The sequence below is a fragment of the Paroedura picta genome, chromosome 5 (genome assembly GCF_049243985.1).
Source record: "Paroedura picta isolate Pp20150507F chromosome 5, Ppicta_v3.0, whole genome shotgun sequence".
In the NCBI taxonomy this organism is placed as follows: domain Eukaryota; kingdom Metazoa; phylum Chordata; class Lepidosauria; order Squamata; family Gekkonidae; genus Paroedura; species Paroedura picta.
Window position 1 is genome coordinate 58941804 of NC_135373.1, and position 22104 is coordinate 58963907.

At 40.8% G+C, this 22104-nt stretch overlaps 1 protein-coding gene across 4 annotated transcripts in view; it reads left to right on the plus strand.

Moving 5' to 3' along the window:
• The window catches only part of CPNE8 (copine 8), a 96666-nt gene that overhangs the window by 46309 nt on the left and 28253 nt on the right, over positions 1 to 22104 (plus strand). For all 4 annotated transcript variants that reach the window (XM_077338219.1, XM_077338221.1, XM_077338222.1 and 1 more), the window contains 5 exons: positions 3060 to 3099; positions 12642 to 12718; positions 13097 to 13160; positions 17209 to 17312; positions 18993 to 19097. In XM_077338219.1, the coding sequence (XP_077194334.1) occupies positions 3060 to 3099; positions 12642 to 12718; positions 13097 to 13160; positions 17209 to 17312; positions 18993 to 19097 (390 nt within the window). The remainder of the gene's footprint in view (positions 1 to 3059; positions 3100 to 12641; positions 12719 to 13096; positions 13161 to 17208; positions 17313 to 18992; positions 19098 to 22104) is intronic.

A 22104-nucleotide genomic window follows, 5' to 3' on the forward strand; every position in this document is an offset into this window, starting at 1 on the left:
ACTTTAAGAGAAGGGCACTCTTTAAACTATTTTCAGAATGGCACTGAGACAATGTATAGGGCAGGGTTAGATAGAATGAGTTGATAAAGCTTTGGTGTAAACAAATCAGTTGATGTACAGTTTGTTGATTTTAATTTCGAGCTTTAGAGAGGTGTTGAAGCTTTTTCTTAGACTGTGAATTTTCTTACTGAAACACTTTTTTATTTTTTAAAAACACTTATATCTTTTCTCTGTGTTCCTCTGAACTCTCCTGGTTTTCTTTGAAGGATGGTACCCTCTCTTAGTACCCCAAATTTCCTCTATTAAAAACACCAGTTTCCCTCTAACTTCTGAGATATTTGAAGCAAGTTTCTTTCTGCACCAGTCCAGGGAAATCCTCACAACTAATTTCCCCCTTTTAACTGGGCAGAGATCTTTCTCCTTGCCATAGAAGGTCTTTCCTTTGGCCTGAATTGGGTGTCTCATAACTATTACTCAAGTAACTCCGCTAATCCCAACTGTGTAGAACTACTTTCAGCCTATGCTGAATTCAGATTAATTAGTCAGAGAAGATTTTTCACAGCTAAAGACAGGTAATCTTTCAACACAAGTTTTTGTCAAAATCTGAACTAAACTCTTCTTTCAGCAATGCTGCTATCAAAAGACTCATCTCACAGCTGTTGCTGGCATATCAGAGCACTTGGAACATCCTATAACTCAAGCTTTCTGCCTCAGTAGAGGATTAGCCCTTCACTTACTGGTTCTCTGGTGCTTCAGCTCTTGGAGCCTTACTTTTTAAACTGCTGTTCATCATACAGATCCATTAGTCCTGGGGGCGCTCAAGAGCAGCTGGCACAAGAACTGATTTGGGAACAGGAAATAGCATATGTACTCTCAAAAAGCAGTGTCCCATAAATGTGGGGTTGTATGATTTATGGTGATCCAAACCTTATTTTTGGGTTCAGAGCTGTTAAATTATCCTCAATGTTTTTGGTTGGTTTCATGAATAAGTCACAAATAAGGAATGAATAAGGAACTGGGAACCAACTTAACCCTTGTCCCAAATGTTAGTAATCTATATTAATTGTATGTTCTCAGTTAATACAATCTATATGTATATTTAAATGTTATTATAATAACCACTGGCCATGGCATTATTCATACATTTACCAAAACATATTAAACAAATGTAAAATCGCACAGGCCAGAACTTATACAAAGAGTACAAATAATATTACCTGCAGAGAAAAACTACATAAAGACAACTGTGCATAACCCTTTTATCACCTATAATCTAATTTTGGTTACAGCTCATGGATAAGGTCTCCCACATCTGGTAATATCTAGATCTTTGTCTCTTAGCAAAAATAGCATTTTTTTTCATAATGTACATGTGGGACATTTTTTCCAGTCCTGAGGTTAACCATTTTCTGAGTTACAAAAATAATAAATGGTCTAAGAATGTGGCAGAACTCAATGATGAGATCTGATAGCAGCTTGATCAATAGCAATTGAAAGTTAAGATAATGAAAGCTCAACTGATGTTCACAAATGTCTCTTTTTGTATGGTTTTTGTGATGCAGTCTGCTCTTCTTAGTTGTATGGAGAAAGCACTCCCCAGAAATCCACTGATGATGATTAGGTTTGCAGGAGGACAATAGGCAGCAGGAAACAGAGCTCTCTTCCTTTCTTTTCCACTTTTCAGGTCCTTGTCACAGCTCCTGTCCATTCTTTCCCTCACATTGAACTAAGGAGCACCCACTGATTATAATCAAGAAATTTATTAGGAAAGCTTTTAAGTGGAACAAGTTTTGCCCCTTTTCCCTCAGTCATTATTGTCAAGAGCTGAACCCAATCTCCACTGTGTCCCCTGACTTTACAGAAAGGGATGAGTAATGCAGAGCTGGGGGAAAATTTAGAGGAACATCCAGGAGTTAGTCTTATAAGGGCTGAAGACAGAATTTCTATCTCAGCCTTAATGCTTTGCCTGCTGGAGCCCTGTTAGTTTATTTCTTTAGATGTTAACAGAAGCTGTTTAGTACTGTAGAATTAAACAAGTTGTCATACTGAAGGGCATTTCAGTCCTGCTATTCCTCATAGTAATTCAAAACAACTTCTGTTTGTTGAACTATTTTGGTTTCTGTTAGAGGTTTCTGTATTCTGCACAGAGTTTTCCTTTTCAAAGTCAAAGAACATTTATTGGCATAACGTTTTCCTTTTACTTTCACCATTGGTGTGGCATGTTGCTGTGTTTTAATACTGCATTTTAAACCAAAGATTTAGATTCTTTTCTGGAATACTCCCTTTATGCTGTACTTAAATATAGATATATAAAAATGTTAAAAAAACAAACAAACCGAGAAACTTTGGTACCGTGAATGCATTTTGTTGTTTAGTGTAGGTATATACATACATAGACTTGACTCTATAGTCCAGAATTGTAAGAATATTAAGCAAAAAAAAAGGTTTAAACAATTTCATTGTGAGAATTCACATGTGCTGTTCGGCCTGTTGACTGCAGTTTATTCCTGAGAAGGATTAAGGATTACCTCCAGCAGCAGGAAATTCTCTAGCCCAGTGGTTCTCAACCACCGTAATGCCCAACTGCGGCAGCAGGAGCAGCATGCGCAAGCGCACAACAATCTGGAGGCAGCATGGAGGCAGCCAGTGCCATGGGTCCGCTGGCCCACTGCCGCCTACCACCGCTGCTGCCACCAACCTGATGACCCCGTGGAAGGGGCCAGGTGACTCCACTTGGGGTTGGGACCCCAAGGTTGAGAACCACTGCTCTAGCCTATTATATATGCCTTGCTTTTGGGATGGCCAGTGATGGTCTTTAGCCTTTGTTGTCCTCTCTGTCAAAGTGTTCTTTATTCTACTCAGAATATTGGGAGGCTATAGCTGAAAGAGAGCTATCTGCCATTTGATTTCAGGAGCTGGTTGAGGTTTGAATGCATAGCATTGTGGCCTAAGCCCAGCCTACTCTCTGATTAATTAGACTAGCTTTATGAGGGAAAAGCTCTTTTGCACATTTATTTTGTTCATGTAAATACATTAAAATGTGTTCCTTTTCATTATAGGTATGATGTTGATTCAAAGAGTCCCAACCTGTCAAAGCATGTAAGTGCCAATTTTATTTATTTATTTGTATTTATTTTATTGCCTTAGAATCATAGAATAATAGAGTTGTAAGGGACCTCATGGGTCATCTAGTCCAACCCCCTGCACTATGCAGGACACTCACAACCCTATAGCTCATCCACTGTAACCTGCCACCCTCTTAAGCCTTCACAGAACCCACCACCTCCCGAGGAAGCCTGTTCCACTGAGAAACTGCTCTAACTGTCAGGAACTTCTTCCGGGTGTTGAGATGGAATTTCTTTTGAATTAATTTCATCCCATTGGTTCTGGTCCATCCCTCCAGGGCAAGAGAGAACAACTCTGCTCCATCCTCTATATGGCAGCCTTTTAAATACTTGAAGATGGTTATCAAATCCCCTCTCAGCCGTCTCCTCTCCAGGCTAAACAGACCAAGCTCCCCTAACCTTTCTTCATATGTCTTAATATCCAAACCCCTCACCATCTTTGTTGCCCTCCTCCAGACACGTTCCAGTTTGTCTACATGCCTCTTCAACTGGGGTGCCCAAAACTGAACACAGTACTCAAAGTGAGGCCGAACTAGAGCAGACACTGCATCAATTCAGGGAGTGTTACATGACTACCAACTGTCAAATTCCATAGTTCAGATCACTCTCATAGAGCACAAACAAAGAGATAATGTTGTGACATACACCAGCCATTGTAACACAGTGATGGGTTCAAGCATTGCAGCAACAAACCCATCCCACTGATATTGACATGCTCATCAACTGCAAAAGGAACAGAAGGGGGGAATTAGAGGACATGGTGATGGTCCTCTCTGCAAATGTTAGAAACTTGGTCACAAACTTGCTATTCCATGCTTCATATAAGATATTGCAGTAGTATCTCTTTGCAGCACCACAGGAATGGATTGGTCAATTCTGGCACTTCACATAGTAAATGTATACCTTTGGACTTTACTTAATTTGATTTCATTCAGTTTATATCGGGTTTGGTTGATTAAGAAAACTTTCTGTGCTTGGAACGCACCTAACCAAATGCTGGTGCTTCCATTAAGCCAATGGTCCCTAAATGTCTCCAGGCCACTACCCCCTTGTTCCATAAACTCATGCTGAATACCCTTACTCAAGAAAAATCTACCCTAACCTATAAAAATCATTATTCAGCAGTTTGCATAACTCTCTCTGCCTACGCGCAAGGAGAGGACGTCCCCCAATGCCCCACCTCTGTCCATGTTCATAAATGGGCTTTTTCCCTAGTAATAACAATAAAACTGAAAACAGAAGCAATTAATGAACATTTTATTCAAAGTCCAATTACAATGTTTAGTTCTATTCAACAAAATTAATATACCTGATCCAGTGATACCAGTTTTTCAAAGCCTGATAGTAATTTAGAAAGAATATTAGATGCCACATTTAGTAATTGCTACACTGTGTAGTAAATTCTTAATATGGCAGATGGGTTACACTTAATCTAGTAATATTAATATATTTAGTATATTAATTATACTATAATTAATTAATATATACCTAAAAAGTATATTTCATCATCAACAGGTTCAGTAACCGAGAACATAGGAAAATATCACACTCAAAATACTATTATTTTAAAGACTTACCAGCAAAAACTTTACAAAACTTGTGGCGATGACAGCTCAGTACACTGGCTTGACTAGAGCTCTGGTGGCATGAGTTTCAGCACTATGCATAAGGAGAAACTTGGAGTGCCATTGGCTAGTATTTTTGCTCTACCCTGGTCAGTTGTAAATAATGCTGATAATATAAAACTTGGTAGCATCTTGTGGGTATTTTGCTTTTTAATCTTTTTGCTGTGTTTTCTGAGGTGTTTGTTTAAGAATATGTTATTTATTTATTTATTTATTTATTAAATTTATAACCTGCTTTCCTGCTAAGACTCAAGGCAGCTTAAATGTAAATCATACAATTATCTGAATGGAAGCTAGAGATGTTCCCAAGATGCTTAAAAGTAGATTATAATAACTGCAGGTATTTGAGCATCTCTCATTTGAGCTTGAATCCTCCAGCTGTTTCTAGTCAGAAAGATGGAAACCTTTCCATTCCTCAGATTTGACTAAAACACAGAACAGTGTAGGCCCAACAACTTTTACAGATGGCCTGTTCCTGTATATAAAAACTCAACATACACAGTCCCATAATGTCAGTTGATATTGAATTGTTAAAAGGGCATGAATTTGGAGTTCAGTGTCAGAGTTTTGAGCAGTCTCTTTTAAAATTTTGGTTTAACTCCTGAGGCACTTGTTCAGAAAATGTGGAAGGCAGTTCACTAAACACCTGTCGTGGAATGAATGCAAACAGATGCTATATGATATTTAAATCTGTATTGTCCAAGGCATTCCCAGAAATATGTTCAGATAAAGCAAGTGCATCATAAATTCTAGGAATATTTTAAAACTGGCAATTGCATGTTGTTGTTTTTGTTATTTATTTTATTTAAATACCTCCCTCCATACTGCTCAGTTTGGTGTACAACATACATTGCATCAATAAAACATAAGTATTAAAACCTTAAATCAATAAATTAATCAGAATATTAAAATCTCAGCAGTTTTCCAATGTACCTGTCAGAGGACATTCTCCATGGGGAGTTGTCTGGGGGAGGCCCATTTAATGATATTGACTCTATTTTGTTGCTGTTGAAATGCTGGATGAAATTTTCTCCCATCCTTTAATCTGTTGATGGGAATTATTACTGAAAGGGTTTTTTACCAAGATACTAAGCCTCCTTTCTGAAGGATGAGATTTGTCAACAGCAGTAACAAATTATTCTGCCAACTGAAAGTCATTAGACATAACTAGAACTAATTTTGTTTTCTTTTGTGTCATTCCTCTTTAGCTGGACATGTATTTATATTTGTACAGAAGAACAAATAGCTACATATAAAATTTGAGGCTGTAAAATGCATATTACAGACCTTGTATGAATGCTGATATTTAAGGATGATTTTTAAAATTCAGCTATGTGGTATGCACCCTGTGGAGAGAACAGGACATTTAAACCAGTCAGACTATTAGTGTCATGTGCTATGTTAAATATTTCACCAAACATGAATTCAAAATTAATCTTCAGTTTTCTGTGCAGTCCCACATTGGGACTGTGCATGTGTAGGTCAGTCACAAGAGGCTCTCTTCCATCTAAAATGTTACTTTTTAATACTCTAGGGAGAGCCCCTCCACTGTAGAGCTCAATAGAGGACATATCCCCCCCCCTGCAATAATCACATGTTCTACATAGAGGGGCCTGCCCTTGCCTTGGTCCTTTCTGCACCATTGTGTGGTTTAGATGTGCTTCTCTCTAACTCTGGTACTTGTGAATGTTCTAGAACTTGCTTTGATGCTAGAGTGTTTTTCCTTGGTAGGAAAAACGTTGGATAAAGCACTGTTTAAGAAATATATCAGTGCAGTACTAAAATGACCTGATCGTATCATCATTTACTTTGCCTTTTTTGTTTGGACGAGGCCCATAATATGACCATGTGTAAAATTTGTCTTCAGTTTACTCCTAAAGCTTGCTTGGATCAAGCTGCATTGCTTAAGGCAAATTTATGGAAGAAAGTATTTTGATGTTGTAACAGTCTAACCGTCTAGCAGCAAGGCTGCTGCCCTGATGGAACATAGTCAATCCCTCCTGTTGAAATCACAGGCAAAACCCAACCATTTTACGAGCCCATCCTTGAATGTCTCAATTTCATCAGTTTCAGGGACAAAACCAAAGCATCAGCCTCAATCACCATCTCGGTTAGTTGAACCATGCTCGTTGGAGCCACCATCTAAAAATTTGGCCAGTGTGTAATGCCAGTTTCAACTATTTGGCCATCCAAACCTCCATCACTGGCATTGTGGTAGAGTTCAATACCACCATCCCTGTAGGGGGACTACCCATATTATTTTTCATCCCCCAGACCACAGGTTCTGCTATTCCATACAGAGTACGGCAGTTCTACTGTTTCCATCAGCCACAGGCACCACACATTTGGCATTCCCACCAACAGGCCCATATGCTACAATATCCTACACCAGAGGTCTTTTGTGCGTGTTCTACCACAGGGCAGGCCCAATCATAGGCCTAGGAATATCCAACTGCTCTCTAAGGCGGTACAGCAGGTTTCAGAGGCCCTTTCTAACTAGAACAGGGCATAGATAAGACAGCCACTGTATTTAAAGACAGGTTGGCTGTGTACAGGGGTAGATGGCAAGAAATCACCAATGGGAATTTGGTCTTGTCTATTATAAGCTAAAAGTGCAGGTTAGAGTTTTGGTAATAGCCACCCCTCCAGCATCTTGATCAGGTTCTTAATAATTCCATGCCTCGGTTAGAACAGGAGTTGACATTTCTTATGGGGAAAGGAATAGTACTGAAGGTTTCTGAATCTCACCTCATTACAGAATTCTGTATTTTTCTTGGTAGCCAAGAAAGATGGAAGTCTTAGACCCGTCTTAGATCTGAGGGTTTTGAATTTTTATGTATGTCAAAAAGTTTAGAATGTTACTGTTGGAGTTGGCTTTACAATTGTTGACATTACACTGCTGGTTCTATGTTCTTGACTCTTGTTATTGCAGATATCTGTGATTTAAGTATAATCAGGTTCCTACTAAGGGTATTCTCTAAATGTGTTGCATTAGTGGTAACATACTTATGGTCAAAAAGATGCTCCATCTACCCATATTTAGATGATTGTTACTATACAATCCAGGGAGGAACTGGAGTCTCAGGTTTCTCTAATTCCTTATTCATGCCAGGAATTGGGCTTTTTAGTCAACACAAAATACTACCATATCAGAGGTTCCCTTGATTGGAGCTGTACAGAACACTTCAGTTGTTGGGGCCTTTTTACCTGTTGAAAGAGCATTGCTAATAAGGGCATTGATTGAGCAATTGGCCAAAAAGATATTTCAGTTAGCCTTGTTTTTCAGTATGTTATGCCCTTACGTCATTTGCAATAATTACAAAGGGGCAAGTTATTTAGATAGCTACTGGCAGCACTAGAGCAGTGAGTTACATAATCCAGCAAAGGGGTACAGTCTCAGCAGCCTTGAGCAGGGAAGCCACTTTGATTTGGGATGGGCGTATAGCACAAGGGTCCATTCTTCAAGTAGTGCCAATACAAGAATAGATACTTTGAGCAGAATAGGGCAATCTGAACTTGAGTGGTTCCTGGGAAAGAATTATTTAGACCCAGTTTTTCAACATTGGGGGTTCCCAAAGTTGGACCTTATGCTACCTGAGCCAATATGAAAGCCCCAGTATTCTGCTCCAGAGCAGGCTTCAGTCAGTGCTCACAGGGACCTTTTCTACATGGGGAATTTGGCCTGGACTGGTACTCATCTGGTTGCAGGGCTAATGGCCACTTTCAGAGGCTGAGGCTGGGCTGAGGCTGTCTGGGGCATGGCCGAACTCAGGCCCTTCTTTGCCCCACAGCACAGGAACATGGCTCAGGGCACCAGCAAGGCCTATGGCAGACTTGGGCCATCCAGATGGGAAAGTCATGCTGTTCAGGCCCAGCTTTTCCCCTGACTACAGAAGGGACAAAAATGTCTCCGCATTCTTTTTAATTTTGAAGATTTATTTATTCAAAATAAAAAGGTATGCCCATGGCGGTGGAGTCCACTTGGCAGAACCATATTCCTCAGCTGCCTTGTCTGGAGGCGCAAATCTGGGGCATACACAAGATCAGGTTGATGGTCTGGCTTCTGAGTTAACCCACTTCCTAATGGCTTCTGAATGGACCCTACCTAAGTAACCTTATCCTACCTAAATAAATGGGTCAAGTTTTCAAAGTGAACTAGGGAGCTGATCTTGGTATTCAAATATCTATTGTCACTTAAAGAATTAGGTCTGTCCTTGAAAGTGGACTTAGCAGTGATTTCAGCTTACCATTGCAAGGTCCAGGTCAGGAAACTGATTTCACATCCAATGTCCAAAATGTCCTGAAAAGTTTATTGAATATGTTCCCTCCTAGATCTCCTACCACACTGATCTTTGTCAGCAATTTTATTCCAGTTTATTATGTTAGCCCCAGTTTAGGCATTGGGCTCCTGTAGTTTGCAATTTTTGTCCTTTAAGGTTGTATCTTTAGTTGCTTTTGCAGCAGTCAGAAGAGATGGGGAGTTAGCAGCTTTGAGAGCTGCTCACCCATTGAGTTTCATACTAGTCATGTAGTATTAAGGTTTAGTTTGTGTTGTCGTTTTTTAAACCCAAAGATGGTATCTAGTTTTCACCTTTTTCATGACATAATTGTCCCTGTATTCTTTCTATCCCATACTTCTGAAGCAGAAAAGTTGCAGTCTTCAGATGTAAATAGATCTTTATTGTTGTACTTGAATAAAACAAAAGGGTTCAAGCGATCTCCATGGTTGTTTTTAAGTTTCTCTGGTGATTCAAAGGGAAAGCCATCATCAGTTCAGACGATTTCCAGATGGATGATTGGGATATGAGCAGGCCCAGCTGCCATGTCATCTAGAACTTAGAGAACACTGGCCAAGAATGCAGGCAGCATCAGCAGCATATCACAGAGGGACTTCATTGGAGGATATCTGCTGGGAAGTGACGTGATCATCTTTGGATTCTTTTGATGAATAGGAATTCAAGAAAGGAATCAAAAACTGACAGAGCAGTGCTGTACTCCTTGTTCAACTGAGATTCACCCCACCTCCAAGGCTATGTAGTCTCACAATGTGGGACTGCACAGAAGACTAAAGATGAAAACAGTGTTGCGCTTACCTCTGTTGTTCATTGAGGAGTCTTCTTTGCAGGCACAGATTCCCTCCCCCCTACCCTTCTGTGAGTTCATAGGCTGTACTGACATCTGTAACGTTCTTGGCAGTTCAGAAGGCCTGAGAGAAGGGCCCCTATCTCCTCCCTTTACAGCATGTGACTGAAAAATGGCCTCTTTAAGTTCGACAGGAGAGGGGTTTCCTCTAGAGCTGACATTCCCAACCGGGGGTCCAGGGACCCCCAGGGGTGCTAGAGGCATCTAGAAGGGTCTGCAGCTTTTCCTCTCTGCAGCAAGAAAAAGAAGGAAGTGGGGCCTGCTCAAAAAACAAGCTGCCCCCACCCCCAAGGCATGGGCCAGGCTCAAGGTGGAAGAAGGACACTTTATTCTGCCCACAGAGGTCCAGCCCCTGGCTTAGCCTCTTGAATCGACCTCAGGCACCTTTTCCCTGAAGAAAAGCAAACAGCCAGCCCGCCAGCACAGAGTGCAAGCATTGTTTTGTTCACGAAGCAAAGAAGATCAATTTGTACCTCTTTGAGATCACCAGCCTCACCCCCATCTCCCAGAGGCCGGCTACTCTAGCAATGTGTAAAACTCAAATGTAGGTAGGGGTGGGTGGGTCTATAGATATGTCAGTTCTGCTGGCATAGAAACAGGCTGTTATGTAGGAGTGGTTAGGTGATAGAGTGATGTCACATCTGGTAGGAGTGTCTGGGTGATGTCACTTCTGGTGACATATGACTTCTGGGGCTGTGGTTAGCTGACCTCTCTTCAGGAGTCCTTGAAGTCTGAAGAATATTTCATGGGGTCCTCCAAATACTGCAGTGAAAAACGCTGCAGTATTAAGAATTAGCAGATTAGCTGGAAGAGATCGTGTGTTGGCTGGCCTGTGAAAGCTCAGTCCATTGTCCATTGTGCACTTGCACAGAAGTTGCCTCAGTGAACAACAGTTACAAGCAAGCACAATGTTGTTTTACAGCATTAACCTCTCCTACTACTTATGACAGTGAAACATGCTGAGATAAACAGGCCAGCCAGCTGAGGACTATCATTAGGCCAAACTGGAGCCAGATGTGAGTGTAACTAAACTACTGCCTACTTCCCAGTTTCCTGATTTTTATGACTTCATCAAAGGCAAAAATGTAATTCATCGTTTCCTTCCCGCATTTATCTACTCTTATAGCTAATTGGAGTATAAATATTTAGTAGTTAGAGATGGTGTGCATAACACAGTGCAAGAGCTTATTTCATGATCTTAATGTGTTAGTTTAAAGCAGTGGTTCTCAACCTGGGGGTCAGGACCCCTTTGGGTGTCAAATGACCCTTTCACAGGGGTTGCAGCAGGCCAAACAGCTTGGCCAGGGGGGCACCCATTTACACAACAGCCTTGCGGGGTAGATCAAGATTGAGCGTTCATCTGTCTGGAGCAGTGGAAAACAGCGAGATAGGCATGGCGGGACAAGAGGCAGAACTGAACTGAGAAACCCTGGGGGGGGGGGAAATCAATTTATATACAATCATGAACAATGGATCTTCATGCCATTGTTCAGTTTCGGTTTAATTTTCTGTGAAAGAACACTTGCATAATTTTATGGTTGGGGATCACCACAACATGAGGAACTGTATTAAAGGGTTGTGGCATTAGGAAAGTTGAGAACCACTGGTTTAAAGGATATACATCTTCTTATTTTTATCTTGTTAAAAGATTGTCCCACATTGCACAGCTCAGTGGGCATTGTTAACTTTTTATGTCTTTTTATTTTATTTATAAGAAAATGTAGTCATTTACTTGAAACATTGGCAAGGTGCAATAAAACATCTGCTTTTATTAGAATGTGTCATCAAATGCTTGCTTTTCCTCACATATACATTGTATTTATTTATTTGATTGACTGATTTTTATACCACCCTTCCCCGCAAGCAGATTTGAGGCAGTTTACAATAATAAAATATCATAATACGCAATTTAAAACAAATTTAAATGAGGTTAATATGAACATAAGCCAGGACAGCCAGGAAATATCCCTTCCCACCTACTTACCTGAAATTTTCCTGCTGCCTACCTGGACTGGAGATGGTATTGAGTTTGGGGGGAAAAGAGGAGAAGGAGGGGAGGTCCATCTGATTTTGGCCCACCATAGTCTCAGCCATGGGCCTGGTGGAAGAGTGCCATTTTCAAGCCCCACAGAACTCTGACAGCTCCAACATGTCAAAAAGTCCCTGGCTTCAGTTGAGACCAGGTGAACATCTTTGAGGCTAGGGATTATCAACCAGTTGGTGTTGGCAGAGTGTACTGCTCTGTGGGGAACATATTGGGAGAGGTGGTCCATCAGATACACAGGGTCCTCAGAATACCACATAGGGCCTCAAAGGTTGACCTTGAATCTGATCTAGAACTTTTCCTCTTTCCCTATTCTCTTCTAAGCATTATGTCTTCCGATCCTTTGTCTCCCTTAACTATAGTTTAACATTATGTTAACCACGGTTAATGCTAACAAAAGGTATACTGTAATTGGATTTTGAAACAACAGGTTGCAGTAGGTTTGTAAACCATGGTTAGTACCAAACAGAAATGTAAGGAGGATAAATGCTCCAGAGCAGAAGGAGACGTGGGGATCCTGTTGTCATGAGATATGCAGTTTCACATCTGTATCAGATTTTATTGAACAAATTATATTTGTCTTTGAAAATCCTGTTGTCAACTTGCCATAGCCATAAATCTCTAGCAGAAATGGGTAGATTGGAGAAAGGTTGACCAGAGAAAATGTATTGAAATTTTCTGATTGTATGCGTTTTTGGTTTTCAGGATTTCTTAGGACAAGTGTTCTGTACCCTTGGAGAGATTGTTGGGTCACAGGGAAGCAGATTAGAAAAACCAATTGTGTAAGTATATTTTTTAAAACAAGTTAATGCATAATTTAAACATAACAAGTAAATGCCAGACTTTGTTTTGGCAAATAAGAATTCTAGACAACCACAGAAGAATGATAACAGTATTCTTATCCTGTAATAGCTATTCAGAATTTGATTGTGACAAACTTGTAATTATTTATGTTATATGAATATGCCATCAAGTATATAATAAAGTCTACAAACAGAGACCTAGAAAAATAATTTTGTTTCAATCAGCCTTGTTTCAAAATGGCAGTTGTTGACCTGTTGGGATGTTTAGCTTGTGATGATTGGTTAGTTAATTTTAAAAAAGCTTTGCTTGTATTTCACACTGTGGTGTAATCCCATCTCAATATTGTATTGTTCCAGAGGAATTCCTGGGAAGAAATGTGGCACAATAATACTGACAGCAGAGGAGCTGAACTGTTGCAGGGTAAACTTCACATTTTGGGGGTTCATTTTATTAAAATATACTGTTTTATTCCTAGTTAGTATAGAGATCATCTGCACATCTATAGAATTTAAGAGTTGCCAGAGCATACTAAATAATAGTAATTGAAGAGCAATTGGCAGGGTATTTGTGGTGAAAGGAACAACTATGAAACTGTTCTGTGTTTTCTTTTTAAAGAATTACAACTATATAGAGCCAATACCAAGGCATACATTTTCACTGTAGTTTTTTTGATGGTAATGGAGGAAAGGAGATCATTAAATGATAGTAATATTTTGTGAAGTGGATTAGAGACTTAACTAATTTTTTTTTGTTCATTCATGAACTTGCTACATAATCACAGCCATCTGGCACACATCCTCTGCTTCCCATCCATAAAAATTGGAATAACGACCATTAGCTTTCTAATAACGACCATTAGAATAAACAAATCCAAATAGCTTTAGGCCAGTGAAATTGATTGTATTCATAATATGTGCATTGGACAGTGTCTGATCAATTTAATTGCAAAATAGGAATCTGTTCTATTATGTACATTGATACAAATTCATTGGATGGGATTAAATCACCTTGCAGTCAAAAAGTAAAAACAGGGCTCCAAATCCTTCATTGAAAATGCATCTGTAGTGCTAATGGATCATGCCATTAGTGTTTAATATATATGGTGGGTGGCATGAGTAATACCTTTCATAGTGGCAGTTTGAGTAAAAAGGTGAAAATAATGTAAGTTGGGGGCCTACTAAGAAAAAAAATGTGGTCATCACATCTCATTCTTGAAAGTTGTAGTGCTTGGATTTGAAGCTGAGATAGGAAGCCTTGTACTATCCAATACAACATAGGGAGGGAAAACTAATTACGTCCCTGTGATATTGGAGTATTAGGGAATATTGGAATTGGGGGGCCCTGCCTTTGGGGAAGGACTAAGTTGGCTTTCAGAAAGTTGTTTTCCTTCAGATTACAATTAACCAACTGATATTGTCCCTAGTCCTTTAAATGTAAAGGAATAGGATAGGAGGATGTCAGTTGTCATTCTCCCACACTGGGATCAAACAACATAATAGTCATGCCATGACAGCTGCATGGAACATACTTATCCAGGTGCTATAGGGCCATTGTTCCAGCATTATTTTCCTGGGCTTAAAAGAATCATTGTGCTTTTTGTTCCATTGTGAAACTGCATGTTCATTGGCCCAGTTGAGGGCCATATGTCTGACAATTTGGCACTTACCTACATACAGAAGGGAAATAAGTTGCAGGTTGTTTCATCATGATTCCCTGGCATGCCGAGGCTTGTACTATCATTCTTCTCTCATGCTACTCAGACTCCATGCCAGACAGCAACATGCATAATCAGCCACAATTTGCAGACAATTTGAAGGGGGGGGAGATATGGAGGGAGAATCTTCAAGGTATACAGAAAATGGTTCTTTCTCTAGGTTGTTCTGTTTGACACAAGATTAGCCCATTGTTAGAGGGAATAGTAGAGCCTCTTGTGGCGCAGAGTGGTAAGGCAGCAGACATGCAGTTTGAAGCTCTGCACATGAGGCTGGGAGTTCAATCCCAGCAGCCAGCTCAAGGTTGACTCAGCCTTCCATCCTTCTGAGGTCGGTAAAATGAGTACCCAGTTTGCTGGGGGGTAAACGGTAATGACTGGGGAAGGCACTGGCAAACCACCCTGTATTGAGTCTGCCATGAAAACGCTAGAGGACGTCACCCCAAGGGTCAGGCATGACCCAGTGCTTGCACAGGGGATACCTTTACCTAGAGGGAATTACTTAGAGGGAATAGTGGCTTCAAAAGCAAATAGTTCAAACTTTTTCTACTTTTCACATTTTATGTATATATTTATTTTCTTGAATTTCTGTACCACCCTCCCATAAGGCTTAGGGTGGTTTACATAAAATGTTGTGGGTATACATCATAATCATAATCATAGTAGCGGTAATCATAACAGTGCTTCCAAATTTGAACAGAATATTATAATAGATTCACATTGTAACTACAGCTTTTAAAATAGGGGAGGTCAGTTCAGTTCAGGTCATGAAGGGGGATGTCTGGGGGACCAGCAGATGTTGGGTCGGCCAGTCTCAACCAAATGCCTGGTGGAGGATCTCCCTTTTATGGGCCTATGGATTTGTTGGAAATTAAGGAAGGGCTCTGATCCCTTCAGGGAGCTTGTTCCACCGGGGGGGGGGGAGCAGGACAGAGAAGTCTCTGGCCCTGGTTGATGTCTGGCGTGCTTCTTTGGGGCCAGGGATCACCAGCCAGTTGGCGGTAGCAGAGCATAGGGTTCTTTTGGTGGTATAGGCAGAGAGGTGGTCTCTCAGGTATACTGGGCACAGACCATGTATGGCCTTGAAAGAACCAAAACCTTAAGCCTGATCCGGAATTCAGCTGGGAGTCAGCAGAGTTGTTGAAGTGCAGGCCGAATGTGGGATTTCCATGGTGTATTTGTGAGGATCCTGGCTGGATCAGTTGCAGATCTGGATCAGTTGCAGTTTCCAGGTCAAGGATAAGGGTAGGCCTGCGTAGAGTGAGTTGCAGAAGTCTAGTCTAGAGGTAACCATATCATGGATCACTATGGCTAGGTATTCTGGGGCCAAGTAGGGTGCTAGTAGCTTGGCTATTTTTTTGACCTGTGGTTCCATGGAGAGCATCAAGGATCACCCTCCAGGTTTCTGGTGGAGTGAGTTACTGATAGTTGCATTCCTTGCAGGTTGGGTAGATGTGCTTCCTCTCTTAGTTCCTTTCTGCTTAGCCATAGGACCTCCGTCTTTGAAGGGCTGATCTTCAGACAACTCTGCTTAAGCCACCTCGTCACCACTTCCAGGCATCTGGCTAAGGATTCTGGGGGAGAATCAGGGTGGCCATCCATCAGAAGGAGATGCTGGGTTTCATCTGTGTATTGGTGACATCCCAGCCCAAACCTCCACAGCAGCTGAGCACGAGGGCACATGAATATGTTAATAAGATAGGAGAGAGGACTGCTCCTTGTGGGACATGGGATGATCATGGCTAGGTGCTCTTTTGCTACCCTCTGTCTGCAACCCCAGAGAAAGGAGATCAGCCATTTGAGGGCTGTCTCCCATATCCCGGTGTCATCGCTTCTCGGCCTTTTGGCTAAGATCAAGTGTGTAGCAAGGTGGTGAGCTAAAAGCTCATGGCTGACTATCTCAAATGCTGCTGAAAGGTCTAATAGTACAAGTAGTGCTGATCCGCCTCAGTCTAGCTGGTGACAGAGGTCATTCGTCAGGGCAATTAGTGCTGTTTCTACCCAATGGCCAGTCTGGAAGCCTAACTGGGATGGTTCAAGGGCAGAGGTTTCCTCTGGGAATGCTCATATTTGTTTGGCGGCACCTGTTTCAACTAACTTCCCCAGAAACAATGCAATGCAATGCAAAAATCATAAAAATCCCTGGAGGGTGGACATGGGAATAGTTGCAAGCCACTTAGCAAGGCGGTTCAGATCTACCTTAGTGCGCCGGCCTCAACCATAGACCTGGCGGAAGAGCTCCATCTTACAGGCTCTGCAAAACTCCGGAAGCTCCCGCAGGGCCCGTAGCTTTTCTGGGAGCTCGTTCAACTGGGTAGGGGCTAGGACCTAAAAGGCCCCGGCCCTGGTCGAGGCTAAGTGTACTTCCCTGGGGCCGAGTATGACCATCAAATTAGCACCTGCAGAGCGTAAAGAGCGTAAAGCTCTGCAGGGGACATAGGGTGAAAGGCAGTCCCTCAAGTATGTGGGACCCAGACTGCATAGGGCCTTAAAGGTAAGTACTAGAACCTTGAACTGGATCCGGGAAGCAACCGGCAACCAGTGCAGCTGCCTCAGCACAGGATGAATATGGGCCCTCCATGGTGTTCCGGTGAGGACCCTAGCAGCCACGTTCTATGCCAGTTACTTAGAAATAAGTTATTGTTTTGAAGTTGCTTAGAAATAAAACAATCATACATTTGAGAATTTGATACCATTTTATGACATTCTCTTTATATTATATATAGTAATCGGTGTGTTGCATTCCTCTCTTATTAGGATGCTGTATTGATGCAGTTTTGTGCAAATAAATTAGACAAGAAAGACTTCTTTGGAAAATCGGATCCCTTCCTGGTATTTTTTCGCAGCAATGAAGATGGCAGGTATATATTTTTATTTTAGACATGTCGATTTGTGATTGGTGTCTTAGGCTCCTCAGGAATCCAAACTCTACCACACCCGCTCTGTCAGTTCCAGAGCTGGAAAATGCAGGGGAAAATATAAAGACCAGCAAGGGCACTTACCCAGTTTGGGAGAAAGTGCCAGGAAATAATTCAGCCATGGTCTCAGAAGCTGCAGAGGGCAGCACACAGCACGAGGTAGCACCTGGCAACTCCAAGGATGTGAGAGTAGCTTGGTGAGTATTCACCAGCACAGGAAGCTCAGCAGAGGAACAGGACGATAGACCATCCCCTCTCAAGAAAATGAGAGGCAATGACAGACCCAGAAACACACCTGGTAGCATCCAGAATGAGCCCAATGCAGTTGGAAAAGGGATGCCGCTGAAAGGGGTGGGCACAGCCAGGCTAGTGGACAGGGAGGTGGCTGGGGCCCCACCTTCACATCTCCCTTTTGTCTAATGAACTGGCTGAAAGTGACCGATAGAAGTGGGGAGGGAAAGGGGCGGAACAGTGCAGGTGGGATAGCAAGGGATTGGATCAGGGATAATTGGAGGTGGAAGGAGGCTTCTTAAAAGAGGAACTCCTACAATTGATGAGGAGGAGGATGGCTGCTTAATGCCTGAGCAGTCCTGCCAAATTGAGAGAGGGTATTGGTGCTATTTGTGCTGTCAACCTCCTCTTTCAACCACATCCGAGTTCAACCAACAAAGGAATGGCCAGTCTTGTATTCCAATCTTGATGGCTACTCATCATTTACAGATATTGTATCTTTGTGCCATCATAGCAGCTTCTTAAATTGTTTTCCTTGGTGTCCATGCACCCCCGTCTTATTTTCTACTATACCTTTATATTTATTAACATAAGCATCTACCAAAATTAATACCTCTTTGGAATGCTACGGGTGATTGTTAATGAAATGCTGAGGAGCAGCCTCTGCAGGCACCTCTTTTAAAGAACCCTGATTGGTACTTCCAGGCACTCATAAGAAGACAGTCAGACACTGGTTCCCCTCTGATCCAACACTTTTCTAACAATGGTTATCCAACTGCTTCTGGGAAACCTCACAACCAAGGCATGAAGACAATACCTTCTTCTGTTATTGTTTCCTGTCCCCAACAAATACTGCTTCTGAACATGAATAGTTCATTTCATTGTCCTAGCTAATAGCTGTTAATAGATTCAAATGGGTAGCTGTGTTGGCTTGAAGTAGCACAGTTGTGGAACTGTCTGAGGAAGAGTGCTTAAACTTGAATAAATCTTTGTTGGTCTTAAAGGTGCTACTGGACTCTGATTTTATTGAGCTATTAATAGAATTTGTCTAATTTCCCATCTAAGCAATAACCATCACCAAATACTGCCACAATATATTCTTTAAGTTAATCGTGTGTTGTGTAAACATACTGCCTTTTCTGTGTCCCAGAGAAAGAGTTAATTCCTTTCTGTAATCCCTATCCCTATGAAAGCCCTTTTGATTTTGATGTTGATCTTAGTTTCTTATTGCTGTACTATTGTTGTTTATCATTATTGTAGTAATCAAGTGTCAAGGGGGTTTAAATATTTTAAATAGCCTACATATGTAGACCAGTTTAAAAATATCTTGTCTGTTCTCCAGTTAAATATTTTTTAAAAAAACTTGTTGATGTTTTCTTGTTTTTGTTTTAGCTTTACAATCTGTCATAAGACAGAAGTTGTAAAGAATACATTGAATCCAGTTTGGCAAGCCTTTAAAATATCTGTCAGAGCACTTTGCAATGGAGATTACGACAGGTAAGGCAAAGACTGGACTTCTGTTACTCTGAAATCATATAAGCAAGTGTTTGTAAGAACTGAGATCCTTTGATTTAGGCATAGTAACTGTTCAAAATTCAAAGTATATAACTTCTTTATATTTCATTTAGATGAATGTTTATTTCAGGAGGTACAAAATGTAAAAAAGTACTTTCCATATACTAAGAGCCCGTCTCCTTCCACAAGTGATTGACAAACAGATAAAAAGTAGAGTTTCTGGACACAAGGAGTAACTGCTGCCAATGCACCAAGAAAACACTTTTGTGTCACTGCAAAGCAAACAGTGTTGGCCTTCCTTTCCTCAAGAAAGCATTTCCTGTATTCTTTAACATAGCATAGCATTCATTGGATAATATCAGCCTAAGAAGTATCTAAGCAGCATATACTGGTGGTTTCTCCACCCCGTAAGGAACAAGTTATTATGTGAGTATCTAATGAAACTGTATTCCCCAACTTTGCTACATTTTCAGTTCTGTTTTTCTACATATCATTACACTCACTAGAGTGCTTACTGTATTGCTACTGCCATATCTTCTTCAGCTCTCTTCTCCCTCTTCCCTTGTTGCTGGCTTGGATTGAAAGCTGCAGGCCACACTATAAGCCAGTTAATGGAAGACAAAACATTCAGAACATGTTGACCAAGCTGTATCTTACCCAATAAAACCAAAGCATTCAGAATGAAGGACAAGAACTGAATAAAGTTCTTGTTTTCTAGCCAGCCTGATGACTGCTCTCTCCTCCTTTTTTTCATTGGGAATGGAAACTTTTGTTTTACAAAATGTAGTAATGGTTTAATTCTTACACTCTTTAATAGGTCAAAATGTTTATTATTATAAGCTTTATTATTATAAGTCCAGTTAGTACAGAGTCTTCAAGAGGATTGCAATGTTTGTGTTGCATGGATTATAATGAAGATCTACTTAAAGTGCCCCATTGAAATTAACATGATTTTGGCTCTGCCTTTCATTAATATCCCCAAACTACCTTCTTAAATGATTTTAAGCATCATGCTGGATTCTGACTTGACATATTATGTGGTTTGTGGAGCAATATTATAATCCAAGCAAGGATAAGAATTCTTTCATTACTATTTACAATGATTTAAGTAGTGTTGCTAGACACTTCTAAAGTAAGTACTTGGCCTCAGCAAATACTCAGTTTACTTTTGCTTTCGAAGATTAAAAAGTGACTATATTTACCTCCTTGGATGATATAAAAGAAACCGCATAGGCATGAAAACGTAATATATTTTCTTGGTCAAGACTATAACCAAAGAACATCTTCTGAGGGGCAAACATGATAGTTTCAGTGTTTTTCTTTCATAGGAAATACTGCTGTTAAGGCAAGGATCATGTTATTCCTCATAAACTTAGTAGGTTTCCTCTGGTTATCTATTAATGAAGTGAATGTAGTACCAGCTTCTGCTGCTTCAAGAATAGATTCTTCTGTGATATAGTTTGTACTTGAGCCACCTAAGCTTCCTTGTGGCAGTAACATATGCAGTCAAAAATGATGTGTTACAAAATCTAGGCAGACAAGTTGATGCTCTCATTTGATTTAGACCTGGGCATAGAATCAAAGCAGTGTCAAAAATGTTGATTTTTGCTAGTGGTGATGATTAATTCAGTGAAGCATTCCTTCAAGAAAGCTGCCTTTCATCACATCACATTCAATTCAGCTCAGAATTAGAGCAGACGGCAACCTTTCTGAAGATATCTGTGAATTGCTACCACAATATAGAACTTTACTTGCATTTTAATGAATTGTTAATTCTCACCAGTAATCAACAGTTGTTATAGAAGTAAATGCCATTACTTTGATCCATGGTAGCTACTGTTTACTCAAGGGACTGACTGAAGATTTTGCAATGGCATAGAATTTGTTTCTGCCTACAAAAAAACCCAAAGGTTTTTTGTTTAAATCCTTCTGTTTAGTATTTTACTGAAGTTGTTCTCATAGTAATTGAGTGATTAGAAGTCTGCACTCCTAACCACTGTACCAAGCTGGAGGGACATTACTTCTTCAGTTCTCTTTTTGCTACTGTGAAGAAAGGATCTCCATTGGTGTTCTCTTGGTTCTACTTATTTTTTCATCATTACTCATTTTAGTGCAGAGTATACTGCATTTAAAGAAGAAAAGTTTCTGGCTTTCTACTTTGTCATTATAGCTGAAAAGGAGCCTTCTCAGTATTGTGCCAGCTGTTGCTTTAAACTTGTATTGTCCATTCTCTGTGCTTTATCTGTCTGGGGGAATCACGCAGTAGAGCTGCCAGCTTTCTCTGTCACCAATTTACCCTGAGGGCATGATTTGATAGAGTTGGATTCCAAAGGGCTCTTTTTCAAAGGCATTGGTCACACATCAGCCTGAATAAAGGCACCTTCCCCCTCCCTGGTGAGGTGTGGTCTGATAGAGTCTCAGATTCATTGACTCTTTTCAAAGGGTTTGGCTGCATACCAGCCTGAATAAAGGCACATTCCTTCCCTGTGGCTGTATCAGCTCTTAAGGGCTGGAGGTGTTGCTTGGAGCCTTGGATTCAGACTGACCCTTTTTGAAGGTTTTTGCTGCAGGCTGTCTGGCTGAAGGAATCTTTCCCCTTCCCTGGCTTTCCCCTTCCCTGGCTTCTCAGAGCCAGAAGCCTGGATGTGTGGTCTGATGGGAACCTCTTTTAAAGGTTTTGCTATGTGCATGCTTGTCTGAAGGAACACTTATGTGGCTGCCCTCAGTTCCAAGGTGAAATCCTTGGAGGCATGGATTAATAGAGCCTAGCAGTTCGTTAAAAGTGTCATGTATATCAGGAGGGTTTCGTGCTTTCTAGTTAGAGTTGTTTAGACTTCTTCAACCCCTGTAGTTTTAGAGTGTTTTGGATGGAGTTTCTTAGTTCCATCCTGAGACGATGATCTAATTAAGCTTAAGGCCTGCTGAGCTTCATTTTACTACTCGCTTTATCAGGACTGCTTTTGTTCCAAAGTCAGAATTGATTCTATGT